Below are 26334 nucleotides of genomic sequence, written 5' to 3' on the forward strand. Positions count from 1 at the left end.
TTTAATTATTGATATGCTTACATTTAATTTTACCAATTTTTTTCTTTATTTTCTACTTGTCTCATCTTTTATTCCCTCTATCTCCACCTTTTCTTTTTCTTCAGTCTTCCTTTGGATTAATTGAATATTTTTAATGATTCAATTTTATCTTCCTTGTGGGCTTATTAGCCTACTCTTTGCTTTGTTAATTTAGAGGTTGCTTTAGGCCTTATAGAAGACAACTTTACCTGTCACAGTCTACTTTCTAGTGATATCACTTCATCTGTAGTATAAAGACCTTATAAGACTGTGCTTTCGTATCTCTCTTCCTAACCTTTTGCTACTATTGTCAAATATTTTACTTTTACATATATTATAAACTCCACATTGTATTGTTACTACTTTTATTTGAATAATTATTTTCAAATAGATTTAAAAAGTAAAATTCTCATAACCATGTAGTTACAATCTTTGTGCTCTTCATTCCTTTGTGTAGAACCATATTTCAACCTACTAATCTTTTCTTCCGGACTGTTTTATATCCTATTGATAATGCTTTATTCTCTACAGCCTCTCAGCACTATATCCTCACTAAGAGTATACACTTGGCTTCACCAGAATTCCCCTTCCCTGTGCTGTGGTTTGGAAACTCTCAAGTCAGTTAGCTGTGGCAATCATAAGCTCATATAATTTGTTTTCCATTTTGCAAGAATCACTGTCCTGTGCTGCCAGATGTTCAGTGTCTGAAACAGTGTTTAATATCTTTTATCTGTTTCTTTATTATTTTTGGTTGTTTCATACAGAAGTATAAATCTCATCCATTTTATTCTATCTTGGCTGGTAACTGAAGTCTACTCTTTGTTTTGTAGTTGCATTGTTTAAACCATTAACATTTAATACCATTACTGATATTATTAGTTTTAAGTATATTATGTTGCTATTCACTTTCCATTTGTAAATATATATATATTTTCTAACTGGATCTCAACCACCTCCTTATTCTCCCTTAACTAATTAATTTAGCTTATTATTTCTAACTCTGCCCAAATATCCCTTTCTTCCGGAAGCCTTCCCTGACTCCCTGAAAGTTCAGTTTTTCCTAAGTATTTTTATAGAATCCTATATTTTTCCTATCCACTATTTACACCATTAGTAAATATATATTTGTGAAGTTATTTCATTATTCTTTCAATGAGTCAACAGACATTTATTAAGCATGTACTATATGCTAGGTGTTCTTGTGTCCTAGGATTATACCAGTAAATCTATCCACCTATCTATCTATCTATCTATCTATCTATCCATCACATTTATGATGATTATGTGCTAATCACTTTGTGTATTAATGAATTAACACATTTGAAGGGTTAATATTTCAGTTAGTATAAAAATTAATGAATAAAAGAATGAAACCGATCAGATGTACATCCCAAAGAGAACTTCAGAAAACAAGATAGCTATGATTTTTCTGTCTCCACATATAAATTTCAGTATAAACGTGAATATTTATATTACCATTATGACTTAATCTAATTTAATTCATGGCTTCAAAAAAGCCAATTTGAAAATCTTAGTGAAAATATGCTAATTGAAAAAGAAGATTTGATCTCAGCTTTCTTTTTGTTTCACAGAGTCTGTTATTTAGCATGGCTTGAAATGAAATGCGTGTAATATTTTTTTCTAAGCTAACCTAAGTTACAAGACATAAGATCCGTGAGATAATCTTGTGGGTGCTAAGGACAGATAAAAAAAAATAAAAGTGTAAAGTCCTGTTGGTTATTTCTGAAACATGACCTAGCAAGTACTTTTTCCACTGGGGAACACAGTTTCTCATTCTGTTTCAAGTTACCAGGTCCTGCTTCCTTAGACTCACACACACTAATTCTTAGCACAAGGAATTCCCTCCTCACTTCAGGTATGTTTTACCATTTCTGGTTCCCTTGTAATCTTCCCTTCCCCAATTCCTGGAAAATGTGACCAATAGATATTTCTTCTCTGTGCTGTTTCTGTTTGTGGATATTATTAATAAAAAAATTAAGTATAATATATTTTTTGGCTTCAAGATATCAAAGTTTTGCTTTATTTGACTATGTTTTAAAAAAAATTTTTACCTTATGTCTAGTCATTTTTCTTAATAAAACTTTTCTGAGAAATTCAAATGGAAGATGAGTGACTTTTTCCCGACCAGTGTTTTCCCAGCTCTGAAGCTAATAGCCCATATTAAGAAATATTTACAACAAAATTCTCCAAATTTTTGAATTTTAACTATCTTGATAGATAATCTATTTTAGTTATTTACTTTTTTTTTTTTGGTGAGGAAGATTCACCCTGAGCTAACATCTGTTGCCAATCTTCCTCTTTTTGTTTTTTGGCTTGAGGAAGATTAGCCCTGAGCTAACATCTGTGACAATCTTCCTCTATTTTGTATGTTGCACACCTCCACAGCATGGCTGATGGATGGAGTAGGTCCATGCCTGGCATCTGAACCTGTGAGCTTGAGGCCGCTGGATCTAAGTGTGCAGAACTTTAACCACTCGACCACGGGGCCTGCCCCAGTTATTTACTTTTTAATAATAGAGAGGACTTATATAAACATATATAGAATCTAATAAGTCAATTGGCTCTGCACATATATGGATTGTGGTCTTATTTAAATCATAAAATAATACAAAAAGCATTTGTCCATTAGTCAGTTTTTAATTATGGAGTCACTTAGGAAAAGTCTAAAATGCAATTATTAACCTTATGTTTTAATCAGAAATTGTGCAGTGCTTCCTGGGGAGCACTGCTAATAAGCATAACACTTTGATTTCTATGGTAGTAAAACATCAACTTTGTCTTTTATTATTCAATTTCAAGAGGCAAACTGCAATAATGTTAGAGAGGGATGGCCTTAGAATTTTTGGAGATGACTCCATTGGAGACCTAGAATTAATTTTTAAATTTTGTACTAAAGGCAATAATTACTCTCTGTATAAGAATTAGATAAATAGTTCCTAAAAGCTCTTTTAGGATTATTTTATTTCTAAGTTTTTGATAGTATGTTTTCTCATATTGGGGGCTTCAAACTGTTAAGAACATGCTTCCAAGAATGCTAAAAGGCATATCTATTTATCAACTCAAATTTTTAAAATTATTACAGCCCTCTTTATTATAATATAATGTACCAAATTATAGAATGATATACTGACATTTGAGCTGTTTATCCCACACAGTTTTCCCCTATGTAATGATGAATGAGGAACCTATAATTTATACTACACTATACAAAGATTCTCAGCAGAAGCACACACCAAAAAATAATATCAAGCATAAATTTAGTTCAAATGAATTGCCGTTAACCAAGGAGGAGCTGAGACACCAGAAACCTTATAAAAAATGGCACAAGAAGACAGCAGAAGATGTCAATGGCCAAGGTAAGATATATTAAAATACAGTTTTCAGTAAACATGTACAGAATGCCTAAAATTATGTACTGATCTATTCTATGTACTAGTGAAATACAAAAATATAACAGTTTCTAAATCTACTTAGAGAAAATATACAAGCAAAAATTTAAGTATCAATTTAATGCAGATTATGACAAGGACCAACTGGTAAATATCATAAATAATTTAAAAGATCACTCGGAACATTAGAAATTTCACTGCTAAAGTGAAAGTTAACTTAGATTTTAAAGGAAGAGTACAATTTGAATAGAAAAGGTTTGGAAAGTAATTCCCTTGAAACAAGAATGAAATGTTGCTATCCACAGCTGTTTAAGAGGACTGGGCTTAGACACCTTGTTTTGAAACACAAGAACTGTATTGTGAGAGAAGTAAACATTGTTGGACTGAATGATTTCTGGGCTAGAGTGTGGCGTACAGAATATGCCATAACTTCTAACATAATTATTTCCTGAAACAAGTAAACCATAAATGTATTTCTTTTAAATTTGGAGCACAAAATGGATTTGGTAGTAGTAAACATAATAATGAAACCTGGTGTAATAAGGTTTAATGATGTGAAGTTAAAGTTGCAGGTTGTTGCTTGTTTCTGGAATCTTGAGACTGATTGCTGCAGGGTTGTCTTTTCCTAACCTGACGATTTTCTGGGAAAGAGAAGAAAGCTTGCCTGTAGGCTGGTGAGCTTTCTGAAGTGACAGAGACCAATCCCAGAGATTCCAAAAAGAGTTTGTTTTTTGGAATGATTTTTTTCTTTTTCAAAAACACAAGCACTTTTTTGGTAAGTTTGTCTGAAATCGATAATAAAATTATAAGTGAATATTTTTCTCCTAAAGAAAGAAATTATAAGTAGTCCTTATATTGCTTGTTGATTAAGTTAATATATGTGCATTAGGGATAACATTAAAAATACAGGCAACTGTACACTTTGGAAGTCACCCATAAGGCTACATTTCGTCATATACCTATATATGTTTCTGGACTTGTAGTTTTATATTCTTTATGTTTATAGTTTGCATTTATTACCACATAATGAACGTCTTCCATATACTGTCTGATTTTATTTATATTAAGTTTAAATTGAGCAAAATTATTTGGTGGCAATAGAGATAAGGATAGTGGTTACCTTTTGGTCCTGGGAGGGGCCCTGTGGAAAGCTTTGATGTCACTGGTAATGTTCTATATTATGATTAGGGTGATGGTTACATAGATGTGTTCATTTTGTGAAAATTATTGATCTATACGTTTATCATATGTGAACATTTCTGGATGTATTCTATACTTCAAATTTTACTTAAAAACAAATTTAAAAAGTTGAAACTATATATAGTAGTAATTGGGGTCTGTAGGATTGTTGATGTCAGTTTATTCTTCTTTGTGAGTCAGTGAGGTAATTTTTGTTGTTGTTGCACCTTTTATCATATTCTAACTTTTTTATGTATTAAAATCTGTTTCAGACACACCTATTTCTGTTATATCTATCTCTTTAAAAATCAGTCTTTCTTAGTAAGACCACTTAATTTTAATCATGGACAGAATGAGATCCTTAATTATATTTCAAAATTATCATGATTTGTTTCATTTGCCTCTTTTCCAAAAGTACTCTAGATCTGCTTAGTCAAGTTCCAGAACAATTCCCACTACATTTCTTAAACTGTATTATATTTATTCATATAATTTAATTTGAGAAAACTACCATTTTTATAGCAGTCTTTCCAACTCTAAAAATAATCTGCCTGTCTTTTTATTAGATTCTTTTAATAGAATCTCACAGAAAAGGTTGTTGTGTTTCTACCTTGTAGCAAAGTTAAAGGACATTTCTCAAACTTCTGAATTTGAATTCCTAAGCATAGTTCTAGCACAGCTGCTATTGTACCTGTTAGGAACACATGGGTGATGTATGCTGTTGAAGTGGTCACTAAAAGCAGCTTTTATTTTCTGTCCTAAATAACTCGGAAGAACCATACTAAGCCATAAATCTCTATCTAGTTTGGCTAAGCACAAGTAGCCTGAACAATGCCTCCTTTGTTTTGTGTTCTACATTGTTCTGTGCTTGTGGTTGGTTCTATGAAGCAAGGGAGAGCTTCAATGAGAGACAACCTTAGGACCATGTTTTCTGCTACAAGAGAGAATAAAGTGAAATATATGGTCTGATGGAAGTTCAAATAGATTAAAACCCAAAGAGATTATAATACAAAGAGTCTACCAATGAAATGCAACCTAAGCCTTTGACATTTTCCCTTCATCAAACTTTGTCTTTTGATCTTCGTTCATTTTTCATAGGAGAAATGACTCAGTAGTGGTGGCTATTTGAAAAAAAAAAATACCAGTGCTGAAAATGGGAGAAATTGGTCAAGAATAATAAAATAATTGTCAAATGTGACTGAGAATCAAAGTGAAGTTTGAGACCTTGATGTGAATCAAAATCAGGCTGTTTGGCTTCCATCATCAGACATGTTTAACCCAGAAGTAGAAAGAGAGACGGTAGAATTTAATTCAGCTGAGTAACAGTTAACTAGCAGATATGGTGGAAAATGAATGTTTCATGGCAATACAGCCATTTAGATGACTCACCCTTAGGTCTAGGATGGGTGGTTAAGCCATACCAATAATGATGAATGAGGAGAAAATAAGTTGAGATGAATGCCTTAATATTATTGAGGAAAAATTCAGTGGGAGAAAGAAAGTTAGCATGAAAAATAAAGGTGTTCCACACAGATTATTTTTTTAGGTATTTAATATTCCGAAGTTGGAATGACAAAATAAGCTGTCATTTTATTGCTTTTGATCTTCCAACTGTCTCTAACTGATGGACTATACATTCAACAAAGGGCGAATGCCTCATTTCATTCTTTCTCTGTCTCCATTACTGATTCTCATCCTTGCATGACACATTGTGAAACTTCATATATGGTCATTCAGTTAAGGATGAGAGGGAAGAGTGGCAGAAGGAAGAAGAAGAAACAAATGATACTTATTTGACTTCCTAATTTAAAATCCAGCCACTTTTAGTTTTCATGTAGGGAAGAGCGCAGTACCTAAATGAATCAATTACCATTCTGATTTATGCTCAGCTCATCTTTTGTTCCTTATAGTGGGGAGGGATGATAGAGTAGGATTTGGAGACAGAATTAGTGAATTCGGGGGGCTTCATTCTGCTATTAATTGATTGTCATCTTAGACAAATAACTTATGTAAAAAATGAGATTTTTACCTCAGTTATTTCATAATTATCTAAAATTGGGTAAAAGTATTTCACTGGCTTGTGAGGATCAAGAATTAACAAGTATTTGAATGCATTCTTGACTGTAAACTGCTCTATAATCATTATATTTACTATTTGTCCTGTCATCTTGCTCCAATTACTCCTTTTGTTTTTGATTCTGCTTGTGTTTTTAGTTCTCTCAAGAGATTCCTCACCTCACCCATGGAGGCTTATTTCTATGGTCCTGGGCATCACGTGCCTTCTCCTGATGGCCATAGCTGTTGCAGTGGCTGTCTTTACTGCAAACTGTAAGTAACTATTGAGTCTGTTAAATTGTCTTCCCCTTTAGGAACATTATTTATTTATAGACTATGTTAAGCAGATACTAGGCTTAGAACAATTTTATCTCATCAAAATTCTTCCTTTTTTATTTTCTTTAAAGTTGCTGATTAGCTCTTATAGAATGTAGTCTTTTAATATTTCATTTTGATGTTTCAATTTAAAGCAAGATCTAATTATGATATTTGATTATTTTTGTAGCATCTCCTAAACAATCATCTCTCACAATCCAGCAAAAAGGTAGGCACTGGTTTTATAACCTAATTTCTTACGCTGATTTAAGCAGAAGAGTATTATTTGTACCAGCTCCACAGACATAGCACCTTTGCTAGGCAAGGTACTCTGGTATGTGTAGTAGAAAATATAAGGCATAGTCGCAGCGATTAAATAACTTAGAGTCTTGTGAAACATAAGTTTATGTAATTAACTGCAACATAAGAAGGCAGAGGTAAGGCTTTATTTTTTTAGAAATTCTTGTAAGATTTCATAGGTTTGTATGGAAGTAGAAATAATTGCTGGAAGCATACATTTTAGAGAGGTAGAGTTTGTATTAAAAGGGCAAAATTTCAACAAAAATTAATCTAATGGTGATGTATGGTGAAGACATTGCAGTCGATAAGTGCTATAATGGTACGGAGGTAAGAAAACTAGTGGCTCAACTACTCCTTAGATGAATAGACCCTGGTTGAGTTGTGTTATATGATATATAAAGAATCTAAAATGTAGCAGCAAGTTGAGAGAAAAATAAAAACAGAAGTTTTTATTTATAATTCATAATTTTGTTATAATTCACTTTTGTTTCTTCACGTAATGCTACCATAATTACAAAAAGTATATTTCCATTTGCAAGGTGTGTTTTAAAAAACAATAAACAAAATGACACTTTGTCAGTTTATTCAATTCAATGATGGAGAATCTTTGTCTAGGACCTCGTTGTCATTCTTGTCCAAAGAATTGGGTTTGGTTCAGATGCGGCTGTTACTACTTCTCCAAGGAGAGGTTAACATGGAGAGAGAGTCAATGTGCCTGCTCATCTCTAAATTCCAGTCTCATAAAGATAAACAGGGAGGAGATGGTAAGTTCTTATTTTAACTGAGCATCATAATTGTATGTGACATACATGAAGCTGATTAACTGAATTAAACTGAAGAGTCATTTACATTTACTTGACTTCAGCACTAGACAAATGGCTGAAGGCTATAACTAGTTTATCTTTTGTTTCAAGTTTCACACACAAAATGTGGCATGGAATCTACACATTACGTAAAAAGAAAAATTTTTTGAAATAATATTTAGAATGTCCCTAATGTAAAAAATGGTATAAATAATGAGTTTAGAAGGAGATAGTTATTACAGAGACAATCTCAGTCAGAGAAAAAAGAACCTGATATAGCCTAATGCTAAGATGTTATAGCTTTGTGGTCTAAAGGCTATTACCATGATTGATCAGTGCATCAGAATCTAGAACACTATGTGAGAAGATGGGAGAGCTTTCCCTCACTCCTACAATGTACATCAGCATCGAGTTAAAGTACCCACTGTATAAATTCTCCTGATAGAGAAGACTTTGTCTATCTCACACCTGAAGAGACAGGAGATAGACACTGGGGGTAAAATTAATCTTCAAGATGTCTATGAGGGCACTGCTATTCTTTTAAAAAGCTCACTCCCTTATGCCCCAAACCAACACTATCTTTTTACTACTTTTTATTTGTTTATTTTCTATACCTCTCACGAGCGCAGGAATTTGTGGTGTTCATTGCTATATCATTAGCATCTTGGAATATAGCATGCATTAATGAGTTTGTGTACTGGATGAACTAAAGAAACATGAATATGATGTTGATTTTTTTTAAGGTACTTCCACGCAGTTGATGAAAAGATAATAATGGAAACTTTGTATCTATTTCCCTACCACCAGCATTTCTTCTCTTTAAAATCTTTCTTTTGGATTGGAGTCTACCATAATGGAATTGGCAAGCACTGGCTATGGGAAAATGATTCGATTCTGTCCTCTGATATGTAAGCATCTCCCTGACATAATGAAACCTTCTCTATCCTTGGTTTAATTGCTGCGTTTGCCCAAAATAACAGAAATCAAGAGAGCTGAGGGATAATTTCAAATATATTTGGGGAATTGAGAAAAGAGACAGTAACTGAAATCCAATCTCGTATACAGCATTATGGATTCCAGAAGCAGGTAACACAACTCAGTTTCTTCATTAGCTCTCTCCTGAGACTTTCCGTATCAGTTTGCTAGGGCTGTCATAACAAAGCACCACTGACTGGGTAGCTTAAACAACAGAAATTCATTTTCTCACAGTCCTGGAGGGTAGAAGTCCAAGATAAGGTGTTGTCAGGGTTGGTTTCTTCTGAGGCCTCTCTCTTTGGCTTGCAGATGTCCATCATCTTCCTGTTTCTTCACATGGTCCTCCCTGTGTCTGTGCCCAAATTTCCTCTTCTTAAAAGGACATCAGCCATATTGCATTAAGACCCACCCTAATAGCCTCATTTTATCTTAATTACTTCTTTAAAGACTCTATCTCCAAATACAGTACATTTTGAGGTACTAGGGGTTAGGACATCAACATACGCGTTTTAAGGGGATGCAATTCAACCCATAACACAAATCATGGCTTAAAGTCTGCTAACTTTCTCACTAACCACATCGTTCTATAAGACCTGACTTCTAGGCCATTGATATATCCTTAAAGTCTTCTGGCTTTTTTATATTCTATTTTTTATGAGCGTAAAGACTATGGAGCCTAAAAATGTTTTTTTCTCCACTAGAAAAATTTCTTAGGCCTGTTGTTCATAGGGCTTTTATTATTTTATTTTTAATCTGCCTGACAATCAGCACACTTTCCATCCTCTTAGACTCTTATTCCTAGTTGTATTTTTGTTAATATTTAAGGTCCTGTAATAATATCAATAACTTTTAAATTTATAAAGATCTTATTTATCTGTGCTACTAATAGAAATTCAGTTCAATTACATATAAATTATGTTTTTAAAATTTATATTTAACTTTTAAAATGAAAGTTTTATATTTCTTCTCTTTGGTATTTGCATGTTATAGAATTCCGTGAAGACTGTGACATTTTTTGTCTTTTAGGTTTTCTCCTCCTACACCTCAAAAAGAACAGCTCTGTCTATCTTACAAATCAAGAGATACTTACTTAGGTGAAAAGTGCGAACTTAAACAAACCTACATTTGTAAGAATCCTCTTATTTATTCTATAAATTCACTGGAAAGATGAAAAGTACTTTTATCTAACCCTATGTCTTGATAGCATTGCCAATGTTGACTTTCTTTTTCTAGGGAGAAAATAAGTAAATTTATACCTTTGGTTTAATAAAAATAGAATCTTCTAAAAATATACAGCAATGCCATTTAAACAGTGTACTAAAATTTTGATGAATGAATAAAATTTTGATTTAGATGACTTTTCATGAAGTGACACTGTGACAATATTTAGGAGGATATATTTTATGTGTATGCACATTAGGAGACATTAAATATTTTCTGGATTAGACAGTGAGATAAGGTTAGACTTTATTGGATATTAAACAGGCTGTCTTGTGTAAGGTTGCACTATTGTCCCTGATATATACATATTGCTCTTTTTGTCTACAAAATTGTGAAAATATATTGTTAGGCAATAACACACAGAACTGTTATACCAGAAGCAGAAATTAGTATGACCACACAGGAAATAGAATTGTTCTATAAATTTTTGGAAATTAATTTTCAGCTTGATTACTATCCGAGAGTCCAACTTACTCTGTAATGTGGTGACTCTGAGACAACTAATCAGACTCACAGATGCTAATGTGGTACAGAGGGCTTTGCTTTAAAATCTTCATTGTTGAATTTTTATTTTCTTAAGTTGTTCTATTACATAGGACCTTTTAAAAATAGAAAATAAATAATTAGTAATTATTTCAGTTTAATTGTATCAAAGGCTTTGAATTATTAAAACAATATTGATGTCAAGCTGCGCTTTCTCTTCTCTTAGTTTGATAAGATTCTATGGCTTCTACACATATTGATACAGTAAACACCTTCTTTGTTTGTTCCGTAAGACTTGTACTATGATTATATACAAAGAGTAAAAAATTATGTTTTATCAATGTCCCTATTTTACTGTTCCAGAAACAACATGATAATGACAGAAGAATTAGGCACTCTATTCAGTGTTAGTTCCTTCCACTCCACAACATCTAGTTAAATACTTTTTTCCTCTAAATGTGTCCCTTCCCAGATGGTCATTTTAAACAAAAAAGCAGATCAGTAGGAATTTTTCAGAGTTTAAGTCTTTACTTTGGTATGTATCTTTATGGGAATTTTCTAAAGAGAGTTTACTTGCAATATTAATATATGCATGCAAATTTGTCAATACAGGACATTTATGGTAACAGAATGGATAGAGAGAAGAACTTGTGGGTAGAGAGAAGACTATTCTGAAAATCCCAACTGCTATAAAATTCAGGCACTGTTGTCAAGAGAAATAGACACTCTGTTTTTGCAATAGATAATTGTTTTTATTTCTGAGATGCCAATATTCTTCCTTATTTCAAGGAATATACATTTAGCATATAAGGTCTTTTCTAAGCCCACATGAAGGGAGGGTGGCCAACTATGCTTTATAGACTATGGTCACTAGAAAAGTAAAAATTCTCAGAGTTTTGACACTAATAAAAAAATTAAAAAATAATCCCCCACAAAAGTTTATTAATTCCTGCTGTTATAAAATATGATTACCATTAAATATGGGTTACAAACTCTTTCAAGGCTTGACAAAAAATATGCAAAAAAACAAGGAAGTATGTAGACACAGAAAGATAGCAATAACAAAATGGGCAAGAATGTGTAAGCATTCTCTGTAAACTGTACAGAAGAAAAAGGGAAGTTTTATTTTCAAGAAAACTAAATAAAACTGTTATTATATATAGGAGTTTGTGTTTATTTAATGTGGTGGTGTTAATTATATATCATCTTTTATAAGTAGGAATTTGTAAACTTTTCAGCTTTATTCTTTAAAAGTTACATGATTATTTATAACAATGTAGCACTCGTTCTTTTTTTGTTACCAACTGTTGAATGGTCATATCTGAAGTGCTGTCATGTTACAGTTACAGTTCATGTTACAGGCCATGTTACAGCTCTCCCTGATTGGAAGTCAGTGAATAATATAACTGAATTATATGTAGAAACTCACAAAATATCACACATAATTATACATATTTCACCCAAATATCCCTGAAGTATATGCCAATATTATCATTGGAAGAAGAGACTGGAACCACAGAAATAAAGTTAAGCATTGCCATTTAGATCTCCCCTCCACTATACTGTGAAAATTTCTAAACAGAAAAGATGAAGGAATTTTACAGCAAACATAGGTATACCCACCACCTGGATTGTACCATTAACATTTTATTGTACTTTCTCTATCACATATCTGTCAGTCTCTACGTCCTTTTATCCATCCATCAATACATCTTGTTTTTTGTGCGTTTCAAAAGAATTTCCAGATATCAGCATTATTCCTTCTGAGTACTACAACATGTATATCACTAGCTAAATTTCAATTTTTGTTTATGATTCACTTTGTCTTTTGAAGCAGAATTTATATATGATGAAATCCACAAATCTTAGTGTACCTTTCAAGGAGTTTGCCATACATCTGTAGCAAACCTTGATCGAGACGAAGAATATTACTGTTTCCCAGTAGATTCCTTCAAGCTCATTCCAGATCCCTACCTTCTCCCCAGAGCCAACCACTGTTCTGATGTTTCTCTAGTATAGATTAGTTTTGTGCATTCTTTTGCAAGAATTTGGATGATGCAGCATGTCCCCTTTGTGTAATACATTTTTTTCCTCAGTGTAGTGTTTTTGAAATTCATCCATGTTATTAAGTGTGGTGTTCAGATTTCAGACAAAAAATGATACTAATTTATGCTGAATTTGTTTCCCTAAGCTGGTGAGGATTTTATTTTTGGTGTCCTAGATTTCCTTTGGCAGTCTTCATGAAGTGATGAGTTAGTTTCACCATCTTCATGGATTTCAATCAGGTTTGTGATGCAGTGCAATCATAGACTGGCACGGAGTATGGGATTCTGTTTCTGATTGCAGAGGCTTCCACTGCATGCCTGACTTGTGACTCCCATTGTTGACCCTGTTTTCTGATGGAAGAGACCATAAAGCACAAGGCATTGATTTCACCCACTCCTGGCAGATTAATTACGTCAGATATTTGACACTTTCTTGGAGTTATCAATGGTGCCTCACTACTGTCAGCACTTTTATGGGTAATAGTGTTACTATTCCAGTCTGATCAACCAATTACATCCACACTGTTTTAATCCATTAATATAATCTGTGTCAGGTTTTCAGCTTTTGAGATTATTTACATTCTGACAATGGTGGCCATTTTGATAGAGAAGCCACTAAAAATGGATAACAGTAAAGATATTTAATAGACCTCCAGTCTCCCTACCACCCTTAGGCATCTGATTGTTGCTGAGTTTTAGTATGGCCTCTTCAAAAATTTATGAAAGAAATTTCTGACTTTCCTTACTTCTTAGTAAGACAATTTGGTCACTGAATGAGGCTGTCCCCAGAAAGATATGTGTGTGCATGTGTGTGTGTGTTTGTATTTTCAACCAAAAATAAAGAATATATAGCAAGGATTTGGCATCCATTTCTAGTTCTATTTCTTTAAAGAAATAATGCGAATACATCTTATATTTAACACAATCCCTGAGTAGGTGTTGTCTTGAATTCTCTTTATATTCTGTTGGTTCTGTTGTTTATCCCATAAGCTTTTGTTTCATGATAACCATGGACTTTTAAATCCTTACTATTATTTTAAAATAAATTTTTAGTTTTAAATTATATTCTTCCTAAAACTGCTATTTAAATACAGAGCTTTGGTTACTGATTACTAAGAATGGGTTGCTTCTTTCAATATGGTCTACAAATCATACCCTTTTCATCCACTTATTATTTCAAAAATTATTTTTTCATGTTCTCATGGTCTAGCTTTCTCTTTCTCTAATATAAATGTCTGCATTTCTATTTTGAAACTTTCTTGTCCAATCACAATTTAATTCTCTAAGGGGAAATAATTCAAGATTTCAAAAGATTCTGTTTTATATAAATCAGCAGTATGAGAGGTGTTCAGGAGTTGTGCCTGATGTGCGTTTACTTCCCTATTATTTTCTTCTAAAACACATGCCACCTCAATATACTCACTCAGGAAGACATCTCTAGGCAATAAATATATCATTCAGAATGTGACTATAACATTTACATAGTCATATGTATGACTTGCATCAATGATTTCTTCCTCCTCGTGTTATATCTCATTTTCATTATATCAAACATTTTTCCAGCCTCATATTATTTCACATTGTCATCTGTCTCTTCCTTCATTCTTCCCTCCTTTTCCAGAGGAAAATCCAGTCATGATTCTGAAGTTAATGTTTTACCTGTGATGATGTGTGTCTAACAGATAATAACACTTCTGTGACAAACTGCATAATGATCCCTCACTCACATCCAAGCTTGTAAATCTCAGTTTTTATTTTCTTCTCTTCTTTTGAACTAAATCTTCTGCTTCTTGACATTACACAGGATTGACTTCCAATACATTCTGAAGTAAAATCTTGTCATTCTTTCTCATTAAAAATTTAATTATCTTCTCCCATTACCCCCTTTTACAATCCTAAGAATCATTACAACAATATCAAGAGTTGTCTAGGTGCTAAATCCTCTTTTGAGCGCCAGCAACACTGTGGTTGGAAGTGTTCTATAAAAAGAAGTGTACTGTGAGTGGATGTGTAAGCACCACTTTTTATATATCTAGAGTATGTTAACCAGATGCATTATGCTTAAACTAAAAGAAAATGATTACTGGATTAGGTACAAAGAATTTCTTATCACATTCTCTGGGGAAAGAAAGGTCACAATATGCTATATTAGACATAATTATTTTTTACATAATTTTTGGCAAATAATTTTTAGCAGTGAAAATTGTAGAAAGATACAATAGGACACCCTATCAGAATCCAGATTTTGATTTCTTAATAATAATTTCATGGCAAATAGCTCTTTTTCAAGCAACCTATATTCTAGGCCACATTGTGTAGTGTGACAGGATAAGGATCACATTGTGCTTCATTGTTGAATGTAAGACGCCGCCAAGATCTCATAGGAGAGATTCTAGCCATTGCCAGGACATGGCAAAGCAAAGAGGAAGCTTGAGAAATAACTTATCCACTTTCTCCTTCCACTTTCTGATCTCCACCAATATCTCCCAATGGCTGAAACCAGCCAGAAGCCAGAGGGCAAGGAAGACTGCAGCATGCAGTTGTTAGAGTTCAGCTTCACCGGAACAGAATGCAGCAAAGAAGCATGGAAAATAGACGTGGTGGTGAGGGTGTGCAAAATGAGATTGACAACCATACAATGAAGTAGATTATGATGTCAGAGTCATGAAAGCTCCGTTGGGAACACATTATACATGTGCCAATACTGGGTTAAACTATGTCTGAGTGTTTCTTTTGTACTAAAAGGAGCCTACCTGAAGGTGAAAAGCAACTTGGGGTCTCCTGGATTTTGTGACAGACTAGTGGCCCCAAAGATATCTAAGTCTTAATCCCTGGGACCTGTGAATGTTACCTTCTATGGCAAAAGGGATATTACACATGAGATTATGTTAAAGATCTTGAGATGGGAAGATTATCCCAGATTATCCAGATGCGCCCTAATAAACACAAGTGTCCTTATAAGAGGGAAGCTGAAAGTGCTTTGACTATGGAAGAGGAGAAGGCAGTGTGGCCATGGAAACAGAGAATGGAGTGATGTAACCACAAGTCAAGGAATGCTACACAAGTCAAGGGAGTCACAAGAAGAGAATAAAACAAGCAAGACTTTCTCCCCTGAAGCCTGTAGAAGAAGCCAGTCATGATGAAACCTTGATGTTAGTTCTGTAAGACTCATTTCCACTTTGCAGCCTCCAAAACTATGAGAATACATTTCTGTTGTTTTAATCCCCTAAATTTCTGGTGATTTTTTTATAGCAGCAATAGCAAACAAATACATGTACTATATAAGAAGATTGTCTGGGGGGTTGTAAAGTTTGAACAGAATATATAGAACACAGAATGCCTTTGGTTTGAGGGAATGATTGTAACCAGACAACAAACTAGTGAAGGTTCATTGCCTATGTGAGGAGAGCTGCAGGTACAGGGCTCCAAGGGGATTTTCCAAGAAATCCCTGAGACCCTGCCCTGAGATGAAGACTCAGAATTTGAGTTTCTCCCATATCCAGAGAGCATAGTGTCAAGAAAATGAGAAATTCTCTGTTCCTTGTGTGTTTTTCATGCATCTTTCTCTACATGTTTGGAGAGGGGAGAACCAATATTATCAAGGCTGGGGCCAAAAAAAAAAAAATTAAGTGAGGAGTGGGAAAAGTTAAATACATCCCTTCTCATCTGCAAGTGTCATAGCCTGAGTGAAGTTAAAGTTGAAGGAAGGAAAGAAACTTTATTTATTATTATTTTTTTATTGCGGTAACATTGATTTATAACATTATAAATTTCAGATGTACAACATTATATTTCAATTTCTGTATAGAATTGTCATGTTCACCACCCAAGGTTAATTATAATCCATCACCATACACATGTGCCTAATCACCCCTTTCACCCTCCTTCCTACTCTCTTTCTCTCATAACCACCAATCCAAATCTTTGTCTCTATGTGTTTGTGTGTTGTTGTTTTCTTTTTATGAGTAAGATCATACGGTATTTGACTTTCTCCCTCTGACTTATTTTGCTTAGCATAATACCCTCAAGTTCCATCCATGTTGTCACAGATGGCCAGATTTCATTGTTTCTTATGGCTGAGTAGTATTCCATTGTGTATATATACTACATCTTCTTCATTCCTTGATGGGTACCTAGGTTGCTTCCAAGTCTTGGCTCTTGTGAATAATGCTGCAGTGAATATAGTGGTGAATGTATCTTTACACATTCATGTTTTCATGTTCTTTGGATAAATAGCCAGCAGTGGAATAGCTGGGTTGTATGGTAGTTCTATTCTTAATTTTTTGAGGAATCTCCATACTGGAGATTCCATAGTGGCTGCACTAGTTTAGACTCTCACGAGCAGTGTATGAGAGTTCCTTTTTCTCCACATCCTATCCTACACTTTTTTATTTCTTGTCTTGTTAATTATAGCCATTTGGATGGGTGTGAGGTGATATCTCATTGTAGTTTGATTTGCATTTCCATAATAATTAGTGATGTTAAAACTCTTTTCATGTGCCTGTTGGCCATCTGTATATCTTCTTTGTAAAAATGTCTGTTTAGATCTTTTACCCATCTTTTAACTGGATTGTTAATTTTTATGTCTTTGAGATGTATGAGTTCTTTATATATTTTGGATATTAACCCCTTATCACATATATGGTTTGCAAATATCTTCTCCCAAATGTTAGGTTGACTTTTTGTTTTGTTGATGATTTCCTTTGCTGTGCAGAAGCTTTTTAGTTTGATGTAGTCCCATTTGTTTATTTCTTCTTTTGTTTCCCTATGCCTGATCAGACATGGTACTTGAAAATATTCTTCTAAGACTGATGTCAAAGAGCGTACTGCCTATATTTTCTTCTAGAAGTTTTATGGTTTCAGGTCTTACATTCCAGTCTAATTCATTTTGAGTTAATTTTTGTGTAAAGTGTAAGATAAAGGTCTACTATCATTCTTTTGCATGTGGCTCTCCAGTTTTCCCAGCATCATTTATTGAAGAGGCTTTCCTTTCTCCATTGTACATTCTTGGCACTCTCGTCAAAAATTAGCTGTCCATATATGTGTGGGTTTATTTCTGGGCTCTTGATTCTATTCCATTGATTTGTGTGTCTGCTTTTGTAGTACCATGCTGTTTTGATTACTATAGGTTTGTAGTATATTTTGAAATCAGGGAATGTGATACCTCCAGCTTAGTTGTTTTTTCTCAGGATTACTTTGCCTATTCAGGGTCTTTTGTTGTTCCATATAAATTTTAGGATGCTTCATTCTATTTTTGTGAAAAATGTCATTGGAACTTTAATAGGGATTGCATTGAATCTGCAGTTTGCTTTAGGAAGTATGGACATTTTAACTATGTTAATGCTTCCAATCCAAGAGCATAGAATATCTTTCCATTTCTTCTTTGTGTGTTCTTAGATTTCTTTCAACAATGTTTTATAGTTTTCAGTGTATACGTCTTTCACCTCTTTGGTTAAGTTTATTCCTATGTATTTTATTCTTTTCATTGCAATTTTAAATGGGATTGTATTCTTAATTTTTATTTCTGCTACTTTGTTGTTAGTGTATAGATATACAACTGATTTTTGTATGTTGATTTTGTATCCTGCAACTTTATTATGTCTAAAAATTTTTTGGTGGATTCTTTAGGGTTTTCTATATATAAAATCATGTCATCTGCAAATAATGACCGTTTCACATCTTCCTTTCCAGTTTGGATCCCTTTTATTTCTTTTCTTGCCTTATTGTTCTGGCTAGTACTTCCAATGCTATGTTAAATAAGAGTGGTGAAAATGGGCGTCCTTGCCTGGTTCCTGTTGTTAGAGGGATAGCTTTCAGTTTTTCTCTATTGAGAATGATATTAGCTATGGGTTTATCATGTATGATCTTTATTATGTTGAGGTAATTTCCTTCTATACCCACTTTATTCAGAGTTTTATCATAAATGGATGCTGTATCCTGTCAAATGCTTTCTTTGCATCTTTTGAGAGGATCATGTCATTTTTATTCTTCATTTGGTTAATGTGGTGTATCATTTTGATTGATTTGCAGATGTTGAACCATTCCTGCATCTCTGGAATAAATCCCACTTGATCATGGTGTATGATCTCTTTAATGAATTGTATTTGATTTTCTAGTGTTTTGTCGAGGATTTTTGCTCCGATGTTCATCAGTGATATTGGCCTGTAATTTTCTTTTTTTGTGTTGTCCTTGTCTGGTTGTGGCATCATGGTAATGTTGGCTTTTTAGAATGAGTTGGGAAGCTTCTCCTCCTCTTCAATTTTTTGGAAGAATTTGAGAAGGATAGGTATTCAGTCTTCTTTGAATGTTTGGTAGAATTCACCAGGGAAGCCATCTGGTCCTGGACTTTTATTCTTTGCAAGGTTTTTGACTACTGTTTTGATCTCCTTACTGGTGATTAGTCTATTCAAATTTTCTATTTATTTTTGAGTCAGTTTTTGAAGGTTGTATGAGTCTAAGAATTTACCATTTCTTCTAGATTATCCAATTTGTTGGCATATAGCTTTTAATAGTATTCTCTTACAATCTCTTATATTTCTGAGGTGTCTGTTGTAATTTGTCCTCTTTCATTTCTGATTTTATTTATTTGAACATTCTCTTTTTTTTCTTGGTGAGTCTAGCTAAAGGTTTGTCAATTTTGTTTATCTTTTCAAAGAACCAGATCTTGGTTTCATTGATTTTTTCTATTTTTTTGGTCTGTATTTCATTTATTTCTGCTCTTATTTTTATTATTTCTTTCCTTCTACTGATTTTTGGCTTTGTTTTTCCCTCTTTCCCCATTTCCTTTAGGTGCACTGCTAGATTATGTATTTGAGATTTTTCTTGTTTGTTGAGGTAGGCCTGCATTGCTATAAACTTCCCTCTTAGAACTGCTTTTGCTGTATCCTATAAATTTTGACATGTATTTTCATTTTCATTTGTCTCCAGGAATTTTTTGATTAAGAGAAACTTTAACTTTGAATAAAATAATTTTGTTATTATTCTGAACTGAGGATATGAATTGTTGAAATAAATGGTCCTGTGCTGAAAATGGGTAAACGATTTGAACTATCTGAGAATTACTTATATTATTGGAGACTGAATGGAAACATGGAAAGAGCAAGCTTATGTTTCAAGTTTAAAGAGAAATTGAGAGAAAAAAAGTAAGTTGCTTTCAGCCCTTCCAATATAACAGATGTGTTCTTATAGTGCCTAGTTATTTTTGACTCAAAACTAAACTTACACAGACAGTGTCTGACTTATTACAATTGTTCCTGTTATAGGAATAGAATTTTTGAGTCTTGAGTCACACTGACTCCCATGCAATTATAAACCATTTTATCTGTGTTTTTTAAAAAAATATCAATAACCTCTGATCTCGTCTAGTTTCAGTCTTCCCAGACTATCTAGGTTTCCAGTTGAAATGAGACTCATGTCTTCGAAGGTTTTATGTCATTTTTTCCTTTGTATTTGTTAAAATAAAACTATCTGATCTCTATAACACTGTCTATAATCTTGATCAATCTCAGTATTATATAATCATAAAAAACTTACCATAAAGATACAGAAGTCCAATAAAAATTCACTTAATAAAATTTACATATAAGAGTAGATTTAAAATATTGGGTCATTTTAGATTTGAATTTCAGTTGTTGGTTCTGTGAAGGAACTTGGGCTTCTTTATCTGTGTAGGAAATATTATAGATTATATGGAATGATGGGTGTACACATTTAGAAAAGGTGGTCAGGGAAGTAGTCACAGCCTAGGTGAGTGACATTTAAGCAAGGTCTGAATGAAATGAAGGAGCGAGCCTCTAAATTATTTGGAGGAGGAGGTCCACAGAGTGAAGGCTCTGTGATGTAAGATTGAACGGCATGTCTGAGGAATAGAAAGAAGGCATTGTGACTGGAGAGGAGTGAATGAGGTGAAGAAGGGGAGGGAACGGACCAAAGGAATAGTCAGGGGAACAAGGGTGTGGCAAATAGTTGATCATATTTGAAGGAAGATGGTGTACCTATGACGTTCCAGGCAGGCAAATAAGCCCATGCCAGATCCTGAAATAGAGGGAACTGAATACAGGAACATATGTACAAAGTAGCTGGGAAACATGAAAAGACAAACACGACAAAGAGGACAACCCAGAGATGAGCATAACAGAAAGCTGGTACCATTCCTAGGGCTGGAGGAACTGAGAGAGCAAATGGCTTTCCCAGAGTCACTTTTTGGGAACTGGGACTACAGTGGATGGTGCCTGGTGGGAAGAGGAGGTAGTTGTCATTTGGCAGAAGTTAAAACCATGTAGCATGAGTGGCCATGACAGGAGACATACCCTGAAGCAGAGAGAGAAAGGAAAAAACACCAGCCTTCTCCCCCCTTTCCACCTTCCAAATGTAAGTCAGTTGTTCCCGTTGACTGAATCTAACTGGAAGCTGGTTGGCCAAGGAAACTGTGAAATGTATTTTGCGTAAATCAACACCCTGGGGTATGAACAGAGCAGGGGGAGGGAGAATAATAAGAAAGCAAAACAGCCTTATTTCTGATATGGAGAAGGTTTTAGTGGTCTGGATAGATCAGACCAGTGACAATATTATCTTAAGCCAAAACATAATTCAGAGGAAGGCCCTGACTTTCTTCAATTCTGTGAAGGCTAAGAGAGGTGAGGAAGCTTCAGAAGAAAAGTTTGCAGCTAGCAGAGCTTGGTTCATGAGGTTTAAGGCAAGAAGCCATCTCTATAACATAAAAGTGTGAGGTGAAGCAGAAAGTGCTGATGTAGAAGCTGCACGTTATCCAGAAGATCTAGCTAAAATAATTCATGAAGGTGGATACACTAAATAACAGATTTTCAATGTAGACAAAACAGCCTTATGTTGAAAGAAGATGCCATGTATAACTCGGCATAGATAGAGAGGAAAAGTCAATGCCTGGCTTTAAAGCTTAGAAGTCAATGCCTGATTCTCTTGTTAGGGGCTAATAGAGCTGATGACTTTAAGTTGAAGCCTATGCTCACCATTCCAAAAGTCCTAGGGCCCTTAGGAATTATGTTAAATCTTCTCTGCCTGTGCTCTCTCAATGGAAGAACAAAGCCTAGATGACAGCATATCTATTTACAACATGGTTTACTGAATATTTTAAGCCAACTATTGAGACACACTTCTCAGAAAAAAAATTCCTTTCAAAACATTACTGCTCATTGACAGTGCACCTGGTCAACCAAGAGCTCTGATGGAGATGTACAAGATTAATGTTTTCATGCCTGCTAACACAACATCCATTCTGCAGCCCAGGGATCAAGGAATAATTTTGATTTTCAAGTCCTATTGTTTAAGAAATACATTTCATAAGGCTATAGACGCCATAGATAGTGATTCCTCTGATGGATCTGGGCAAAGAAAATTGAAAACCTTCTGGAAAGGATTCATCATTGTAGATGCCATTAAGAACATTTGTGATTCATGGCAAGAGGTCAGAATATCAACATTGAAGATGAGTTTGGAAGAAGTTGATTCCAACTCTCATTGATGACTTTGAGGGTTTCAAGACCTCAGTGAGTAAGTAACTGCAGATATGGTGGAAATAACAAAAGAACTAGAATTAAAAGCTAACCCGGAAGATGTGACTGAATTGCCGCAATCTCATGATGAAACTTCAACACATGAGGAGTTGCTTTTTATGGATGAGCAGAGAAGGTGGTTTCTTGAGATGGAATCTACTCCTGGTGAAGATGCTGTGAAGACTGTTGAAATGACAACAAAGGATTTAGAATATTACATAGACTTAGTTGATAAAGCAGTGGTAGGGTTTGAGAGGGTTGACTCCAATTTTGAAAGAGTTCTACTGTGGGTAAACGCTGTCAAACAGCATCACACTCTACAGAGAAATCATTTGTGAAAAGAAGAGTCTGGAGCTAGTTGGTGGTGCAGTGGTTAAGTGCGCACGTTCCACCTCGGTGGCCCGGGGTTTTGCTGGTTCAGATCCCGGGTGCGGACATGGCACCACTTGGCTAAGCCGTGGTTTGGCAGGTGTCCCACATATAAAATAGAGGAAGATGGGCTCAGATGATGGTTAATATTTTTTAAGAATAAAGTTTTGGGGTTTGTATTGATGAGGAAGATTGGCCCTGAGCTAACATCTGTGGCAATCTTCTTCTACTTTGTATGTGTGGTGCTGCCACAGCATGGCTCGATAGGAGGTGTATAGGTCCACTCCTGTGAGCTGGCCCCTAAAGTATTTTGTAATTACAGTATGTACTTTATTTTTTTAGACATAATTCTTTTGCACACTTAATAGACTACAGTGTTGTGTAAACATAACTTTTATATTCATGGCAACCAAAAAATTTGTGTGACCTACTGTATCACGATATTCACTTGATTGTGCTGCTCTGGAACTGAACCCACAAGATCTCCGAGGGGTGCCTGTAGTTAAAGTTTAATCTCCAAACTTACTGTAATTCATGACCTCTGTCCTATGAGCCCTAGCATACATATATTTTTTCCTAATATTTTTGATCATTTATTAGTTGCTAGGTACTATGTTAATACTTTACACATTTATACATTGAACCATTCTCATGACATATTTGTAAGAAATTATTCAGTTTAATTTTACATTTTCCAGATGATGGAAATGAATCTTAAAGGGATTATGTATTTGATTCAAGTTTAGAGATATAACAAATAGCAGAATAAGACACTTGAAACAACTGACTTTTGACACCTCACATTTAGCAGGTTGAAAAAAGGAAGAGAAAATTCACCCAATTAGGATCAATTAAAAATTAGTTTTGAATGCTAAATAGTCCACCTTTGTATTGTATCTCCTTTAGCTCTGTGCTGCCTTTTTTCTAGCTACACTGTGTGCTTTGCTCTCATTAGATATTCCACTCAATCAATAATTTGGAAGAATGATGAACATCATTGAGCAAACCCATTTAATTCAGTTTTCTTTTTCTGCATGTTATTGAGACAGTTGTGTTGAATCTGACCTTAGTTGATTCTTAAGTGCCATTCAGTTTTATCATGCTACCCCTCACCTGGTTTCATTTATACATCTTTTCATTGAAAAAATAATTAATAAAAGGTCGGCAATGGTTTAGACACAGTTCTAAGAGCTTTGGATACAGGAGTAAAAAGGACAGGTAAAATCTGTGATCCGATGTTACTTTTTCTGGTAGGACTGACAGAAACAGAAAGTGACAACGTGGACATTATTTTAGAGTCAGAGTTTCAATAGTATGCACATGAATTTTCCTGTCTTCTCAATGCATTCTGTGCATATAGAACTATATTATCAGAAACTCAGTTCATTGCAATATAGGATTAGTACTTTTTTAAACTGTTCTGGAAAATTTAACTTAATTTAATGTTTTTTATTGTGGTGAAACATTTAACATGGTATTGCCTTCTTAACAAAGTTTTAACTATAGGCACAATGTTTACAGCAGATCTCTAGAACTTATTTGTATTACATAACTAAAACTTTGTACCAGTTAAACAGCAACTCCCCATTTCTCCCTCTCCCCAGCCCCTGATAAATACCATTCTACTCTGTTTCTATGAGTTTTAATGCTTTTATATACTTCATATAAGTGGAGTCATACAGTATTTGTCCTTTTGTGTCTGGCTTATCTCACTTAGCCAAATATCCTCCAGGTTTATCCATATTGTCACATATGGCAAAATTTCCTTTCTTTCTTTTTTTTTTTTTTTTTAACGCTGAACAATATTCCATTGTGAGGGCATACCACATTTTCTTTATCTATTCATCTGTCAATAAATATTTAAGTTTTCCTTTCTTGGTTATTGTGAATAATGCTGTAATAAACATGGAAGTATAAATATCTCTTTTAGATCCTGATTTCAATTATTTTGGATATTTACCCAGAAGTAGGATTACTGGATCATATGGCAGTTCTATTTTTAATTTTTTGAGGAATATCTATACTGTTTTCATAGTGGCTGCACCATTTTGAATTCCCACCAGCAATATACAGGAGTACCAATTTCTTTACATTGTTGGATCATTTGTCTTTTGTTTTTTTGATAAAGGTCATCTTGACAGACATGAGGTGATAGCTCATATAGGTTTTAATTCTCATTTCCTTGATAATTAGTGATGTTGAGCATATTTTCATATATCTGTTGGCCATTTATATGTCTTCTTAGGAGAAATGTCTATTCAAGTCCTTAGCTCATTTTTTAATTGGCTTATTAGTTTTTTTGTTATTGAGTTTTACAAGTTCCTTATATATTTTGGAAATTGACCCCTTATCAGATATATGGTTTGAAAATATTTTCTCCCATCTTGTAAGTTGCTGTTTCACTCTGTTGATTGTTTCCTTTGCTGTACAGAAGCTTTTTAGTTTGATATAATCCCACTTTATTTTTATTTTTGTTGCATATGCTTTTGGTGTCATATCCACATAATCACTGCAAAGACTGATGTCATGAAACTTTCGCTTATGTGTTCTTCTAGGAGTTTTACAGTTTCTGGTCGTATATTTAAGTCTTTAATCTATTTTGAGTTAATTTTTGTGCATGATGTAAGATAAGGGTCCAAATTTATTGTTTTGTTTCTGGATATTCAGTTTCCCCAGTGCCATTTGCTGAAAAGATTATCCTTTCCCTATTATGTATTCTTGGCACCCTGGTCGAAGATCAGTTGACCATACATGTGTCAATGTTTTTCTGGGCTCTCTATTCTGTTCTATCAGTTGATATAACTATTTATTTTTATGTCAGTACCATACTGTTTTGATTACTGTAGCTTTGTAACATGTTTTGAAATAAGGTAGTGTGATACCTCCAGTTTGCTTCTTCTTGTGCAAAATTGCTTTGGCTATTCGAGTTCTTTTGTGGTTCTGTATGAATTATAGGATATTTTTCCTGTAAAAAATGCCATTGGGATTTTGACAGGAATTGCGTTGAATCTGTAGATTACTTTGGGTGGTATGGACATTTTAAGAATATTGTCTTCCAATCTACAGACACAGAATTTCTTTCCATTTATTTGTATTTTTAAAATTTCTTCCATCAGTGATTTTTAATTTTCACTATACAAGTTTTTCACCCCGGCTTGGTTACATTTATTCCAAAGTATTTTATTCTTTTTTGATGCTATTGCAAGTTAGATTATTTTCTTAATTTTTTTCACCTAGTTCACTAGTTTATTCTTGGTGAATAGAAACACAATTTATTTTTGTATTCTTAAGTTTGCAGAATTCACTTATTGGTTTTAACAGGGTTTTTTTTTTTTGATGGAATCTTTAGAGTTTTCTACATATAAGATCATATCAGCTGCAAAAAGATAATTTTACTTCTTTCTTTCTGATTTGGGTGCTTTTTATTTATTTTCATTGCCTAATGTCTCTGGCTAGGCCTTCAGTACTATGTTGAATAGAAGTAGCAAGAGTGAGCTTTTTTGCATTATTCCTGATCTTAAAGGAAAAGCTTTCAGTTTCTCACTGTTGAATACAATGTTAACTATGGAATTTCACAAGAAAACTGCAGACCAATAACACTGATGAATATAGATGCAAATATCCTCAACAA

General features: G+C 34.0%; 2 protein-coding genes across 3 annotated transcripts in view; one reads left to right on the forward strand and one right to left on the reverse strand.

The window, feature by feature from the left end:
• The first annotated feature begins 1759 nt into the window (after positions 1-1759).
• LOC103560602 (killer cell lectin-like receptor subfamily E member 1) lies at positions 1760-10963 on the forward strand. Its single transcript, XM_070619057.1, has 7 exons — positions 1760-1894; positions 3195-3395; positions 6822-6935; positions 7168-7206; positions 7893-8041; positions 8888-8988; positions 10082-10963. Exons 2-7 carry the CDS (start codon positions 3209-3211, stop codon positions 10224-10226), a joined length of 735 nt encoding a protein of 244 aa, XP_070475158.1. The 5' UTR covers positions 1760-1894; positions 3195-3208; the 3' UTR covers positions 10227-10963.
• The window catches only part of LOC139083337 (uncharacterized), a 41246-nt gene continuing 25409 nt past the window's right edge, over positions 10498-26334 (reverse strand). Inside the window, exon 5 of one of the 2 annotated variants that reach the window (XM_070619059.1) lies at positions 10498-10875. The gene's annotated coding sequence lies outside the window, so the exon portion shown is untranslated. Of the gene's footprint in view, positions 10876-22386; positions 22518-26334 lie in introns of those variants that run through there. The other variant, XM_070619060.1, reaches the window with a different exon arrangement.

The sequence above is a fragment of the Equus przewalskii genome, chromosome 5, assembly GCF_037783145.1.
Source record: "Equus przewalskii isolate Varuska chromosome 5, EquPr2, whole genome shotgun sequence".
NCBI classification, from domain to species: domain Eukaryota; kingdom Metazoa; phylum Chordata; class Mammalia; order Perissodactyla; family Equidae; genus Equus; species Equus przewalskii.